This window comes from Denticeps clupeoides, chromosome 9 (assembly GCF_900700375.1).
Source record: "Denticeps clupeoides chromosome 9, fDenClu1.1, whole genome shotgun sequence".
In the NCBI taxonomy this organism is placed as follows: Eukaryota; Metazoa; Chordata; class Actinopteri; order Clupeiformes; family Denticipitidae; genus Denticeps; species Denticeps clupeoides.
Genome location: NC_041715.1, coordinates 16,957,597 through 16,973,233, shown reverse-complemented (window position 1 = coordinate 16,973,233; position 15,637 = coordinate 16,957,597). Strand labels below are relative to the sequence as shown.

General features: G+C 45.7%; 1 protein-coding gene across 2 annotated transcripts in view; it reads right to left on the bottom strand.

The window, feature by feature from the left end:
- Positions 1-9,085, bottom strand: part of anos1 (anosmin 1) — a 34,823-nt gene extending 25,738 nt beyond the window's left edge. The window contains exons 1-2 of one of the 2 annotated variants that reach the window (XM_028991235.1): positions 8,840-9,085; positions 4,557-4,604 (exon numbers count right to left, since the gene is read on the bottom strand). In XM_028991235.1, the coding sequence (XP_028847068.1) occupies positions 4,557-4,604; positions 8,840-9,031 (240 nt within the window). In that variant the 5' untranslated portion in view covers positions 9,032-9,085. The remainder of the gene's footprint in view (positions 1-4,556; positions 4,605-8,839) is intronic. The other variant, XM_028991236.1, reaches the window with a different exon arrangement.
- Between the last annotated feature and the right edge of the window lie 6,552 nt (positions 9,086-15,637).

Sequence of the window (15,637 nt, the reverse complement as noted above, 5' to 3'; positions counted from 1 at the left end):
GCTTTTCCGTGAGCATTTGCCCACCCTGAAACCGACTTTTAAAGGAAGCCACACAAGTGCATGTACAGAACAACAAAAAAAAAAAAGACACTGTTTGCTCATCCTCCGGGCTTTTGCTTTCAATAGGAACGGCTGTGACGAAAAGGAGGCTCAACAAGAGACACCTGGGTATTCCGGCAGCCATTCCAACTCGCACGACTCGTTGGAATTAAATGGCAGCCCTATGGACAACGGCGTTCTAAAGGAATTTCCATGTTGGCGAGAGGTAAGGAAAAACAGGTAGAGGCTGGGAGGATGAAATAGAGATTTATTCCTGTCTCTGTTCTTCAGACAGTTCCTCCCCAGAAGAGAAAAAAGACAAGAAGCAACAGTTCTAGTGTTTCGAGTTTGAAGTGCTGGAACTAACACTTTCAGGAAACAATTCGATTACATTTGGATGGACTCCTGCGGGATAAAGTACGTCGGTGTGGGACCTCGACTTCGGTTAATGCCCATTTGCGAATCAAATGAACTCCGAGCATTTTGATTGCCCGGACACCAAGCCCCGATTGTGCTCTCCGTACTTCAGCTTGTTTTTTCCCCCCCGATTGTTTCCACACACACCCACCTTGAATGAACCACCCACCCCCAGAGCAGTTTCCAAACTTTCAGGGGGTGAGCCCGAGATTTTCCGCACCCTCTTTCTCCCCTTCAAGTGGCTGTATGAAAGATAAAGAAACAAGACGACAAAAGTGCACACAAAGACTTGCATTCCGGCCTCCCGGCGCCTCCCGGGTGAATAAGGAAATGGGGATGTTATAGCATGCTAATGACTCCCCAGTGGTCCGGAGTGCCCCCTCTCTCTGCTCCAACAAGAGGGCAGTGGGGTTAATTACCATAACAAAGGGGGCACTGGCAAGAGGGCTGACTCTGGACACCATGCAGAAGATGGCCGAGACTACTTTTCGCCCCTCTCCAATCAATTCTTGAGGCTTTGACTTCCAAAAGTGCTGAGAGACTGGGCAAAGGACGGGTAAGAGGACCGGGGGTGGCCGGGTGGCCGCCAAACCTTTGTCGAAACAATTAACCGGTCCCTCCACACATTATCTACACAGGAACCCCAGTGCGAGCCGTCAACAGGCCCTTCAGCGCGAGGGACTTGATCTCCGCGTCGGTAGGCGGGGGTTCGTTCTTGGCCGCCGCTTTTGTCGTCCTGTTTGACTTCCACTGGCGCTGTGTGCTGCTCATGAAGTGAGGCCGCTAATCAGGGGCCGCGGGGCCATTCACGCACCCCCGGCACTGTACCACCAGGCCTGCGAGGAGGAATTGTTCCACGGCGCTACAATGGCTCTCGCTTTTGTGTGCCGCTGACGCCCTCAATGCCTCTACAAACTGCTCAGTCAATTATGTAGATTAGTAGAGTGTATAGCTGCTCTCTATAAACTCAAGAATATGTTTACGCTGCTGGGACGTGTCTGGGACGTTCAGTTTGAGACGGGCTTAGTGATTGCACAGGCTTGCCATAGTGTCCAACAACAAGAAATGTCAAATGAGGAACCTGAGGAAGGCTTTTGCTTGGAATCAAGATTGTGACTCAAATTTCTATCTTGAGTCTTTCAATATTTAATATATAGATGTGTATTCTGCAAATAAAACAGTAAAGCTGGTTCGTGTAGTCGCTAATTACTGGCCTGTATTTATCGCTATCTTTCATCGAGATGGTATGTATTCTTAGGTAAATTATGCAGATAACGTTCTAAAAACGGAACACCAATGGATGATTTTCTGCATTATGCACGGGACATTTTGATAACACGTTTCTTTATCCCCATAACTTGTGGTGAGAACTATGAACAAGTGTGAGATGTATGTAGTTCTTGTCGTGCTGTACTACTGGGTAGTTCAATATTTTACTTTACTGTACTTTACTTTATTTTGCAGACGCTTTTATCCAAAGCGACTTACAGGAGGATATAAAGTTATGACAAAAGCCATACAAGCAGTTTGAAACTTGCCATGTGATGCACGGGACACAGAAAACTTGTTAAAACGAACTTCCACGATAAATAAAATTCTGTCAACTCTACACGCATTCAGAAAAAACTATTGCACCAAATATTTCAATTTATAATGGGTATCAAAACTGTGCAACACATTAATAAAATAATGCTTATGCGAAACCAATGTGATGCACGGGACAACAATGCTACTGGTCTAAATGCTACACGAGTGCTGTTAAGTTTAACATATGACAGCCAGTACTAAGAGTTCAAATGTGGTGCATGTATGAATATTTTAATTAAGTCTGATGCACTATTAAATATAACATATATAAACTGAACTTTGAATGTCTGGGTTAAGATCATAATTTGCCTTGAATTTCATTGAAATTAGTAAAACATTTGACATCGGAAGAGGTAACAGTGTTTCAAATTATCTGCAAAACCTTTATTTTTTAAATACATTGAAATGAAACGATGTTCCACATGATCTGAGTACCCATCTTAAATACTAGGTCAAGTAAAAGTGCAAATATTACTTTTTTTTAGCATTTTGGTTTAATTTTCCAGAGAATCGCATCAATGCTTTTGGAATATTAAACTAAACAATGTTTAGATCTGTTTCATAATTTTACTCTCAGCCCAAGAGTTTAAGAGAATTTCAATCTGTATTTATTGCCCACTGTCATTTTTAATCCTTGCATTTCTGTAGATTCCTGTAGCTCAATCTGATTGAGGTCATGTGGAACAGTGTCTGAGGTCACAACAGACTCACCACAGATCTCCATTCAGATTGGGGTAGGGTACCAATGGAATTCATGATTTCTTAATAATTAATTGTGTGACTTGCTATACAGTTGTTTTGTAAGAATAAATGTACATATGGATCTCACTTGTCCATACGGATCTCATTTTAAAATGTATTATTATTATTATCAGGTTTCCCATAATAGAAATGAAATGCATGTAAGAGAACGGATAATAAGATGTCCATAAAAAAATCCCAAGCATTTTTTAGTTTCTGCAATATGGATGGGCTGATTATGAAAACAGCATGCTGGGCTTGGACATGCACCCAGCCAAATCCTTTTCAAACATAAAAATGTTGACGAATGACTAGGGAACGGTCCACGCCAAGAACCCGGAGTTGGCTATCTGGATGGAAAGGAGTTTTTTCGCTGCGTTATAATGAAAACAAAGGAGTTAAGCCTTCACGGGCAATCCTCTGCCTCCTTTCAGACGCTCTGACAAGCTCATTAGTCTCGACCTAAAAAAAAAAAAAAAAAAAACCTTGTCTGCGTTTAGCGGTGAGAAATTAATTTCCATTCGACTTGAATGTCTCTGGTGTCGGCTGGCGGCTGCTTCCTCCTGTTCTCGTCTTACCTGAAGCTACGTTCTGACTTTTAGCATGGCTACCCATCAAAATCACCAAGAGAAATGAGCGTTATCGGCATACCCAGTTATTGGGGTAAACATGAGCAATCACATCCTTCAATTTAATTCCAACAGGGGACCTTGGGAATAAACCTGCCATATTTAAACAACAGTGCAATTAATTATGACCTGCAGCTACAGGAAACTGAATAAATATAACGTGTGCAATGTAGTGTACGTTTCTGCCAGTTTGGTGCACTGTTTATTTTCCGTCTATGTTCCTGCCTGACACCTCTATGTTCCACCCCGTCCCGTCCCCCCCTCGGCCACAGAGGCGCAGATGTTAACGCAGAGCCGAGCCGAGCCCGGTTTCTTGGTCCCGCCACATGTGAGCGAACTCCTATTGGGCAGATTGCAGTGAGCTCGTGAAAGCGGCAAGGGGGATGTCAACAGCTCAGGGGAGAGCGGAGGGAACCTGTCATCACCATCGCTGGAAAACGAAATGACCAACGGCCCACAAAACCGTGCACGACACAAGCCTGCGCTGAATGGGCCTGTTCATTCAGCAAGACAATGGAGTCAGAAACAGACTTCAGATTACATGCTGGAATCTGACTAAATTAATTATGTCAGTGTTATAAGGAGTCAGTAGCTTACACTTCTAGAGGACATTTTGAGCCCAACATGGTCTCTTCAAATCAATGCAGTTGGACGATGATGACGCCACATACATTTTACATTTACAGCATTTACCAGACGCCCTTATCCAGAGCGACTTACAGTCAGTAGTTACAGGGACAGTCCCCCCCCGGAGACACTCAGGGTTAAGTGTCTTGCTCAGGGACACAATGGTAGTAAGTGGGATTTGAACCTGGGTCTTCTGGACATGAGCGTCACTGATGAGCGTTACCTTCACTCACGAGATCTTCATTCCCCTCCAGTAGAGTAAACGGAGGCACGTTAACACACTCCACGTCACCCACATGTACATCATTGTGCAAACACAGTTAAAAGATGATTTTAGAGACAACCCTACATCCCTATCTGAATGAGTTTCATGCAGCCATAAAGCCGCGCGCTGCGGACTGGCGTGTGACTGCACGCTCCTCTCGTAATGTTATGGCAAGCTGTCAAACACAATTACATTTTACAGCGCTATTTATCATTGCGCAAAGTGCTCCCCTCGGCCTACTGGTACTGTACCTTTGAGCACTGCTTGTGATTCTGACACCACACCAAGGATCCGTTGCTCTGAAAAAAGAGAAGAAGAAGAGTAACAAAGAGTTAGACGTGTTTTACAGACCCGAAACCTTCTCGCGCCGGAGGTTATTCAAACAGGAGCTGCTGTCGGGCCCTAACGCTGGGTGCCGGTGCGCCCGGGGACACGGAGCAGAGGGCCAAATTGGCTGCTTGCACTTTTATTGGAGTCGTTATTACAGTTAGTTTGATTTTTATTTTTTTTTGTCTGGACAGAACAAGGTGGCGCGGACTTGGAATAAGTTCATCAAAAGCAGGAAACTAAACAGGCACAGCGAGCAGGGAATCTGCGCCTTGTTCCCCCTGGAAAAGGCGACGGGCAAACTGTGGTGTTCGACAGAGCAGAAGTCCGCCTCGGTTCAATGTCAAGTTCGAAGCCCGTTCGAACAACGGAATCCGGTGGAAATTCACCGCGAAACCTTGGGAAGGAACTTATCATTAAAGGACTTAAATTGCCCTCCGGTGCCAACCCAGCCGGTGTCGAGGGTAACGGTCAGCAGGCATCAAAGCCTTTTAAATAGGTGTCGTTTCATACGAGACGTGGGCGGGTATTTACGGAAAGTAAATTTGGTGTATTCATTCTCCAGGGGCGACCATGTGGCATTTTTAAAAGAGGCAACGCCTCAGCAAGTGATGCAAAAGGGCTAAACGCTTCCACAAAAGCTTGCTATATTATCGCTATATGACTTATTGTTTGTCATCTCTGGCTCGGCATGAGGCTCTAAACGAAGTCAGATTTGCTGATTTACTCTGCTGGCAACTTATTTGGACAAGCAGTGTGTGGAGAACGCATGGCCAATGTCCATGGCCAATTGCGAAAGGGATATGCCCACTTGGGAACGTGGGATTGCGAAAATGTGGTTTTCACTCTGCCCGTGCGATGGAACCGTCATTCTTACTAGGACTTCAACAGCCAACCGATATAATCGGCTATAATCGAATTGGTCGTTTAAGTTATCAGACTGGTTATATCTTTAGAAAATGAGAAAAATGGGTGTCGCTAGTGCTCCGTTCCTAAGAGTGCCATGCGTTTCAGACCCGGCGGAAAACACGAGGTGTATTAAAGGTGTCTTTTTCTGTCGTAGGCGATAATCAAACTGGCTTCATTTTAAAGTCAACGAATCGATTACTCGATTAGAAAAGGAAATACATACGGTCCTGCATACATCACGCCCCCAAAATAAAACGTTGTTCACGGTTGCACCGGCAGCCATAGCTCAGCGTAATTTATGTGGCTTGTCATGGCTCCTGACAAACCCTTACATCACGGCCGGTGTTTTTGACACCTCTCGGAACACATCAGTCACCGGCGACGGGGAATCGCGGCGGCGAGGTTAATTTTGATCGGTGACAGCGGCTCCGCGGCAGAGGGGGGGGGGGGGGCTCAGCGGGACGCTGCCCCAGCTGTTCCGCGCTGACCCCGCCATGTCACGGGCCGACGAGGGATAATTATAGGTCAGGCTCTCGACCTTTTACGAGTCGCGCGGGCATTCCAGTCTCGCTTTAACGTCCAGCAGCGCCGGGCGAGCCTTAAAGCGGCAAATCAATCATCTTTACCGAGGGAATCCTGACCGGAGAGCGGAATTGTCAGTCTTCGCTAACAAGACCAAGCAGGTCACTGAACACGCCGCAGAGGGGTGTAGGAGGGAGAAGAAATCGCCATTACGTGGCGGAGCCTTATCGCACGTTCCTCCGCCGCACGTCATTCAAAGCCATAGAAACCGCGCTGCCAGTAATAAAGCGGCATTCCGGCATTCCGGCGCTCCGGGCGCGAGATATGATGGCCCTCTGCCGCGTCCCGATTGCACGGCAGTTAAGATAAGCCTCCCTCGTACGCCCCTAATCCAAACAGGCCCGTCCCCGGGCCCGGCCAAAGAGCAGAGCGGCCCGTCCGTCTCCACCGCCATGCACCTAACCCACCGCGGTTATCTAGCGGCGCGGCGCGGCTTCGCCGGACGTAAATACAGAGGTCTCGCTGAGGGGTGAAGCCGGGCAACACAGGCCCCCATTCATCTGCCGTCTTCGCCAATGAAAAGGTCCGCGCGTGAGACGGGCCCCGGCGGCGGCTCCATCCCGTCCCAGGTCATTTCCTATCGAAGATGAGACGAGGGGACGCGGCGAAAACTACTTTCCAATGTTGTTCTTTCCTCCGGCCCGGGAAAAGTCTCCCCGGTGCAACGCATTAAACCGAAAGGCCCGGACGTGGGGAGTGAACGGTAGAATTGAGAATCTTGCCTTTTTATGGCCAGAGATGGAACAACGGGTCCTCACCGACACACCGCGTTTCTTGGCCTACCAGGCCGGCTCGTAAATAATACGTATTCATGACTGGGAGTTTCCCCACTGTCCCCTCCGAAAGAGAGTGACAAATCACTCGTACCCGAGTGCCAGCGTCTAAAAATATATCAATATAAGGACCGCGTGCTCCAAGAAAAGCAAGACCACCAAGCCATTTTGCCTCCACCTTCAATATTTGTAAAACGTTGTCGTCTTTCAATATCCGCCTTCGTTCGAATGTTTCTCACTATTCCATTAACGCGAACTCTGTAAAAACGGGATATATAAGCCGTCTATGCTGCGTTTCGTCGGCAACGTATTGCAGTTTGGCTGCAGTCCCCAGATGCTGAGCAGAATAACCCGCTGTGAAGACGCCGGCTTTGGCGGTTCGGCTCGGCGACTCCGCTGCCAAATGTCACTGAGCTCTAATCGAATTTGCCGGCCAAACGGCCTGAAGAAATCGAGTCGAGAGTGCCTGAGCGTCCGAGCCGTCCACTTCCTTTCGCCCACCGGCTCCGCGCCGAATTTTCACAGCTGCTCGAACCGAACCCGAGCGCCCAACGCGAGCTCGTGGATTAAAAAAAAAATCTTTCCGCGTTCGTCCGACAGACGACCAACTCGGTGAAACTAAGTGAGACTACCCGGCAGTGGGCTTTATCACAGGCCGTATGGCGGCATGTTTGCTGAAGGTGACCTCACTCAAGGCGCGGCAGAGGGCCGCTGTGTCCCCTCTGAAGTGTGACAGTGGCATTTGGCGGCAGGGCCGGGGTGGAGGGTGTGTTTTTGCAGCTGACCAGACCCCGATTTCCACATGAAAGGCCTGCTGAGGGTCCTCCCAGAGTACCGGCGGCGATCGCACTCTATTCCTGGAGCCTCTTATCGGGGCTTTTACATCATCGAATACAAAAACATATCTAAGCTGATAATATCCACATTATTACACTTGTAATAGCTTTATGACCCCGACCCCACCCCACTTCTCGCTCAGAAACGCCATGGAATTCTTGGATTTATTACATACATTTTATTGACGTGTTTTCAATTCCTCTGCTCTAGAAGCGCACGATTTGGAAGAATTTTCATTTTGTCTGGTCTCAAATCTCGGAGTGAGATGCCTTCAAAGCCTGAGGGACAGAACTGGAACATCCTTTGCACGGTTCTCTATGCAAATGCCACTGGTTACGAGGGGGAAAGATACAAGCTGAAAGAACCCCCCCCTTCGAAAAAAAAAAGAGATCTATAGCAGCCCCTTTCACTGGGGTCCTGGGAGAGAACAGTGTGTGTGGTGGAGGGTGAAAAACAACTTCTGACATGACATACGGAACAGCCCAGAGGACAAGAAGCTTAATTCCTGCGCTCATAAGACCGTCTAAACCACAAGGCCGAGCTTTATTGCTTTCGATTACTAAGACGCACGGTTGCGACGAGGGGGGTTCAACCGTCCGAGTCGCCGATGTCACGGAGCGGGTCGTTCTTCAGGGAACATTCACTTCTATCTCCAGCAACAGGAACATTTTGACATCGTAACCGTCCTCCACTGTTCAGCAAGTCAGACCTCAGCAGGGGATGGAAACCTTCAGTCACTGTCAGCCCCGCCGTCATTAATATCAGAATAGATCATCTAAAGTTGTATATAGAACAGTTACGCACACATACACATAAAAAAAAAAAAAAGTTCTCCATAAAAGCCACTGTACATTCAGCCTTCAGGCACAGGCGCACTGTGCTCCATTCATTTAATCGTGCATTACAAAACCGAGCATATTTTACAAAAATTCTTAAATAAACGACTTTTTAACACGTAAACGAGTTTGAACAAGTTCCCGTTTTTGCTTATTAAGAAAATAATTAAGACTCCTTTCATACAATCTTATGCATTGACCCAAAATGACTAGGTCATAAAACGATGCAAATGGCACCTTTGTCACGATGAATTTGTGAACTGTAGCTACCTGGAAGTGCTTGAAGAAAGCCGAGATGCGTGTGATGTGCAGGCTCAGGCATCTCGAGGCGCATCTCGCTCGGTAAACGCTGCCGGTGAAGAAGGACTCGCTCTGCCTCCGTGCGCCGACGTTCCCGCGGTGCGACAGCGCAATAATCCACAGACACAGGGTCACCCACGCGGCGGAGCTGGCGGGGGACATGGCGCGTCGCTCACTTTATCCGCCTACAGTTAGTCCTGCTATGCGCTCCGACCGTCTCCGCTCCGCAGAAACTAAAGAAACTTCAATTATCCGGCGGGGGCGGGGCCGGAGCAGCGCGGCGATTCCTATTGGCCGGGCTCTGAGTGATTGGCAGGAGGCTTCGGTCCCTTGCGGCAGGTAGGTCATCAAGACCAGCTTCACGGCGGTTGCCAGGATGCCGAATTTTAAAGCAAATTTCGCCATTAAAAGACTGGGTGTGATGTAGGCAAGACCACTGTCGCAAAACTGATTAATGTCAGGGTGATAAAAGATGAAGTGTGACTCGACTGCGACGAGCTCTGAGATTTCCTTTCTGAAGAGTAAACCTAGAGTGGAATAACACTGTCCTCACAAATTTCCTCCGTACCGCTCTGTGAATGACGTGATGTTTTATAAAGAAAAAGTGGTCGTTACATTACAAATTATATACCTTGGCTGTAATGTAAAACCTTCACTAAAATAACGAAACTGGCACTGTCAATGTTTTATTTAATTACCTATTTCATTACATAGTTTGTAAAGCTTAGACCTGGCAACACGTTTTAGACCCTTCACTGCACAGAACCTGCAGCCTGATTTCCATTATTTATGCATTTTTAAATGCTTATAAATCTATATGAGTATCAGGATGGATCATTTATTCATTTCAGTTCGGGGCTCATGCCGCATGCACAAATTGTCCTTCCGAATGTTAGTGCCAAGATTTCTTCAGCAGTAGGCATTCTATTAGCTTGAACTGCCAGTCAGCCTCCACACTAAAAAGCACAGGGCATCGGAGTGATCTGGAATGATGGTCTGGTGATGGTCTGGAATAAATTTCTAGGCTACATTTTCAGTAGACGTTCAAACATTTCGATGCCCAACTGGCTTTTGCCTGTGGCCCAGAAACTCCAAAGCACCGGAAAACAGTTATGTCATCCTTTAGAGGGCCGGTTTGCTTTCAGACAGAGTTGTGGAGGGTTCAAATTTCATGTTCTCCTGACTCAGCAAAACCTAAAAAAAAATAGTGTTGGTATATGTTCATTCATGTTATTTCTGATGGACGAATGGATTTTTTTTTATCATAGAGCTGTCTGCCTCGGTTGGTGTTTTACATGACATTCGTGTACTGAATATGATAATATTTATGGTTTAGCGAATGTTCAAGCCTGCTGCCATCTATTGATATCAAGTGTACTCGGCTGAAAAGCTGCACATCTGGGCATGGTGGATACAGCCCAAGGACCCGGCCCTCCCCAGCCATGGGAAGTGTCTCACCGTTGCATGGAAAAGCGCTTCACACGAGGGGCAATTAAGGTAATCGGCAAACGAATTCCAGCAACCTGGTCTACCCCCTGTTTTGGTCTCTGTAGCCCAAGGAACGGGGGGAAAACATGATGTCAGGGAGAGTTTGCAGAAGTACCCATCATTAAATAAAGAAGTAAATAAGGCAGCGTTTAATAAGAAAGTTCCCCAAGACGTTTATGGCTTGACGTAGAGGGGGCTGAGTGCTGCGTCCTACTTCAGTAGCAGCGTTCTGTGTCATGCGGATTTACAGGTGCGCCGCGTGTAAACACTGTACACCACAAAGACCATCGTAGTCAAGAGATTTGGCCCAGGTTCCGCATGTCGTTGTCTAAAAAGCTGAGTCGGATCCTTCTGAGCTGGGCACAATGACGTCACGCTTTTTCCCTACATTAAGGTGCCTTAAGGTGCTAGTTTCCAGCTAAATTGCACATATGTGTATGGTCCTCATTCCTCCACTGCGCGTAATGGACAAACGGTCATTTCCCTGGTGGTCCGATAACACGATGGGATTTGCAGGAGAGATCCCCCGGCCACTCTTAAAAGCGGATGTGTCTGTACCTTTAAAAAAAAAATTGTGTAATGGCTTAATTTGTTGGTTTTATTATAGCCATGTGTGGCGGGTGGGAGGGGAGGTTTATGGTGTGTGGTGAAGGAAGCACAGCAGACTGTGTGCGGTCCTAATGTCTCCTGCAGCCTGGGAGACACGCATCTCTCGGCCTGCAGAGTTTCACTGACGGGGAATGGCATGTGCCGGCAGAGGACTCGGGCTGTAAACTGGCCGACGGTGACGGAGCTGTTTATCAGGGCAGGCTCGGAATTGTGATTTCAGCTTATCACGTGGAGAATGTTAATTGCACTCGGCCTCCATCTGCAAATAAAGAGCCGGCGCTGTTGGCATGCCCGCCTGTGCTGGAGCTCGGATGGTGTCGTTTGGAATGTGGGGTGTCTTTTATGAGCTGCTTTCAGGTGAATGTGTGCGAATTTACACATCTCGCCGCGAGCTGGCGTCTTCCTAATAAATGCATAACTGTAGGCTGTGAGGGACTATGCAGTATTTAAAATAAAACGAGTATCTGTTATGCTGATGTAGTGCAGAGAGAACAAGTCAAATTTCCAACCCAGTCCTGTTGGCGGCGCCTCAGAATCTCTTTCATCTTTTCATTTGATGAAAAAAAAAAAAAAAAAACGATCTGTAAATCAATAGATATACAGCGACACGTTTGATCAAAGTGCAAAGTTTACTGTGCATGTTAAATCATTGGAGCAATTATAATATTATTAACAAAGACCTATTAATTACACCGAATCGTGTAAAGGGGTGGGATACTTGACACAGCAGCTGAGCTGAGCTGAGCTGAGCTGGTGTAGCTGCAGATCAGACCTGTCCAACCACTGAAAGTACCTGCTATGGTCAAATCAAGTTCTTTAATTTTTTTTTTGTCTCATATATAGTTATGCAGGTATCCTGAAACACTCATCCTTTAATTAGGCTGATTTGCTTAAATTGCATAAAAATGAACTTGAACAATAAACACATACATCGTTCTAGTTTTTTTAACACGGACTCATGAACATCAGTATTGAACAGAAAAATATCTTCGTAAACTACTGGTAATTTGACAAAAAAAAAATTGCCTGTCAAAAACGGATTCCTGTTTGCCTCCTCAAGAAGAAGAAGAGCGAAGAAAACGAGACTCGTCATGAGAAAGAAATGTGTTAAAGTACCACCACCAGTTCTCACCCCTTATTTATTCTGCTGACAGAAGGGGGCTTTTCTCTCACACGAGCATAGCTGTGTGACATCCATCTTTGATCCCGAGCCTTGCAGGTGCACTCATTGTCAGGCGCACCTGCACGGCAGCATGAAGGCCGTGCAGATCAGTGGTGGTTGTCTCACAAGGAGATTTCCTTTGAGGTTATCGCTTTTTCTTTATTGGGTTTTTTTTCTTCTTCTTCCCCGAGAACAGACACTTGGGCGGGGGGGACATACTTCAAAGCAGCTATATAGCGCCACAGTCAATGCTCAGGTGCCGAAGTTACCCTTTATAATTGTGGGAATGTGAATTATTAAAGGGGAGGGGGGGGGGGGGGGGGGGGGTAATGAACTGTTTCATTTGATGAGCTCATGACAGGAATTCTGTCCGTACCGCAGTGAAGAATTTACAGGTATGGCAGCGCAGGACGTTGAACCTGAGGCCTGGGCTTCACCGTTTACCACCAGGGAGACGTGTGTGTCCGTTTTCCTCCTTCACTCTGTACAGCTGCACCAGATAAGATCATGTCGTCTACCAGGGTGTTCAGACTGAAATCCGAGTGGAGCGTTTTCTCCTAAACTGCTTCTAAATTTGGTGAAAGGGGCCAAATTCCTTGGAAAATCTGTGGAAAATGTTGTGATTGTTTGGTCGTCCCGTAGCTTGGTTGGGTGAGATCAGTAATTAAATCGGTCTAAATTTATATCAGATGTCAATGCTGCGCCACACTGCTTGGGTTTAAGCGTTGCACTCTTCTCCCAGACACTAGGCCTTTTTGGAACAACTCAAACCTGTTTTTATTAGCGTGGTGATTGAATTTCTACAATTTGCTTTTAATCAATATTTTCATTTCCCCTTTCCACTGTGCTACTTTCCACTCTTCCATGGTCAAATATTTGTTCTCAGTGTGATCCTGTTTTATTAATGTCTCATTTTCTCTACCTTTATGAGACAAGGAAGTGCACATCGTGGAAGAAGTCTAAATATAAACGTCTGCAGGTCACTATTTCATCGCAGTAGGACATGGGAAACAGGCTTGTTTTAATGAAAAAACACAGGCCACACAGCTGCTGAAAGGCTCCTTTCAAACTCTGAGAGTGTACTGTAAGCATATTCTATGTCACTCATTCACTACACATAACCTCTTAATCCTTGTCGTGGTCGCGGATGCAGGAAGCCCATCCCGGGATACTTGGTGCAGGACAGGAGCAAGGCACACACACACCTATTGGCAGTTTAGAGATGCCAGTTCAGCTAGATTGCATGGCGGAAGGAAACTTGCATTGACACGTGGAGGGAATGCAAACACCTCACACACAAAGCAAGACCCCGGATTCGAACTCACAGTCGTGTAGGCATGAGGCAACATAAAAGACAACCACGCAAATCCATGAAAGCCAGAACTGCTTTAAAAAATAAGAAAGTTAATTATACGCGGGGTGTGAAAAGATGTCATTAAACACACATTTTCTTTTAATATATGTACTTAAAAGGATTGGTTGATTGTAAAAACTAGATTAAATATCAGACAAATATGTGACAGACAAGAACAGAGCACGAAGCGACTGCATCTGTCTGCTATGCTGTTTTATTTCACTTCATTTTTATTTCACTTCACTTTCACTTGTTTCATGGTGTGACGTCATTGTCGACTAATTCGATGCTATATTGCAAAATGACCGTTAGATGGCAGTGTGGCGCCATAAACAACTCGCGACTCAACTCAAGCGACTGCGCCAGCAAATAATTTTTCAGGATCAGGTGGCAGTCAGTTGGCAGTTTATTTACATGTGCATGTCTGAATTTTTCAATTCAACAATCCAGTCTTGCAATGGAAATGCCAGATAATGTACCAGACCAACAGAGACTATTCCAGTCACAGTCAGAGCATGCCGTGCCCACCCATCCTGGTCATTTTGTTGTTGACTGGCTTTTCTATTGCATTACGCAGCAATATGCTGACACAAGTGGGACGACGAATGACGGAATGAGCACCACAGTCAGGCACAGAGCAGGGAGCATACCCAGTAGAAATATGGTTTATGTAATCCTTCTTTGAGTTTATAATACCAGCAATGGCTGTCTGCAAATTAAATGGTGATGTATAAAGGTGATGCCTGGGATTGGTATTTTTTTCTAATCCCATAATACACATATCATTAACCATGTGCACACCACTAAGCATATAAAGTGCTATATTGAGGATTAATATCTGATCATAGCAGTTGAGTTTCATTCAGTAAAGCATTACCAAAAGCTGTCCTTCAGAGAGAAATTAGCTGTAAACTGATTCAGAGATATTATTTTTATTATAATTGTATTATCATTGGTCACTTTAGGCTTTCAGATGGAATCCATATAGTAGTAGCGTCATTAATAACATGGTACTCCTGGCTGATGGTAATACTGTGTACATTATAATATGTCTTGCTCTTGTGAGTGACAAAAATCCCAAGCACTGCGGGGAAAAAAAAACAAAAACATATTGAAATCGGTCAATAATGAAAAGAAAGTAGTACAGACCATTTGGCATGTGAAGAGAACTGATGTATACCCAACAATCCTACATCAATTCACTGCATATCAATAGACTCATCATTTTAAAGACTTTCAGCTACCAACTACCCTTTTTAACCAACTAAGGTTGGTTCTGGATTTGAACCCGATTAAGGGTCTGCTTCCAAGTGTTGAGACTTCCTGCTAGAGATACATATAATATATAAACTGTGGTACTACTGGCAGTGTGTGGCTCAGATTTTACTTAACATTGACAGCAGCTGTGTGTTTAAATGTGGCATAGTTATTACTCTTATAGTCCTCAATATAGTACAGTTATTATCCACCCTTACTGTGTATTTGTGGTATTATTAACAGTGGATAAGTGATCAGTGATAAATGATATTAATATTAGAATGTGCTATAGTTTCTCAACTGTTGAAACTGCATTTTAAATATTTTGAGAGATGGTACTCTTTGTGAAAAGTTTGGGAACCACGGTTATAAGAAAACTGTTCTAAATACAACATTTTGAAACAAGAAATATTAGTGGAAGAAAGGGTAAATCTGTTTACAGCAGTGAACCATGGAAAGATACAGGCACTCTGTTCACGGTGGATGCGGCACGTAGCTGTTGGATCAAAGGTCACCAACCCCTTGACCTTTGACATTAGCCACTGAGTCAGTCATCAGTCCACTTTCCCGCCTTTATCTTCCTGGCAGTTCACCGAAGCAGACAGTATCTTAACAGAGTCTCATTAAAAATAATAATTCTTTCACTGCTGTGATGCCACAAGAAACAGCGCAACATCACAAGGCATCACAGTGCTTCGCTTTGAAAAGCGCTGCGCTTGGAAAGACAAGTCCAGCAGCCTGCTATTTCCGTAATTCAGCAATGTTCGTGTAAATCAGTGTGCAAGGGTTCCGCGTGGTCAGATGAGGCAACTTTACAAGAACATAAAAGTCTTTAACGCGTCTCCTCCACTTTGTGGCTTGTTATGGGGGATGGGCAGTGGGGGAGGGGCAGTACAGT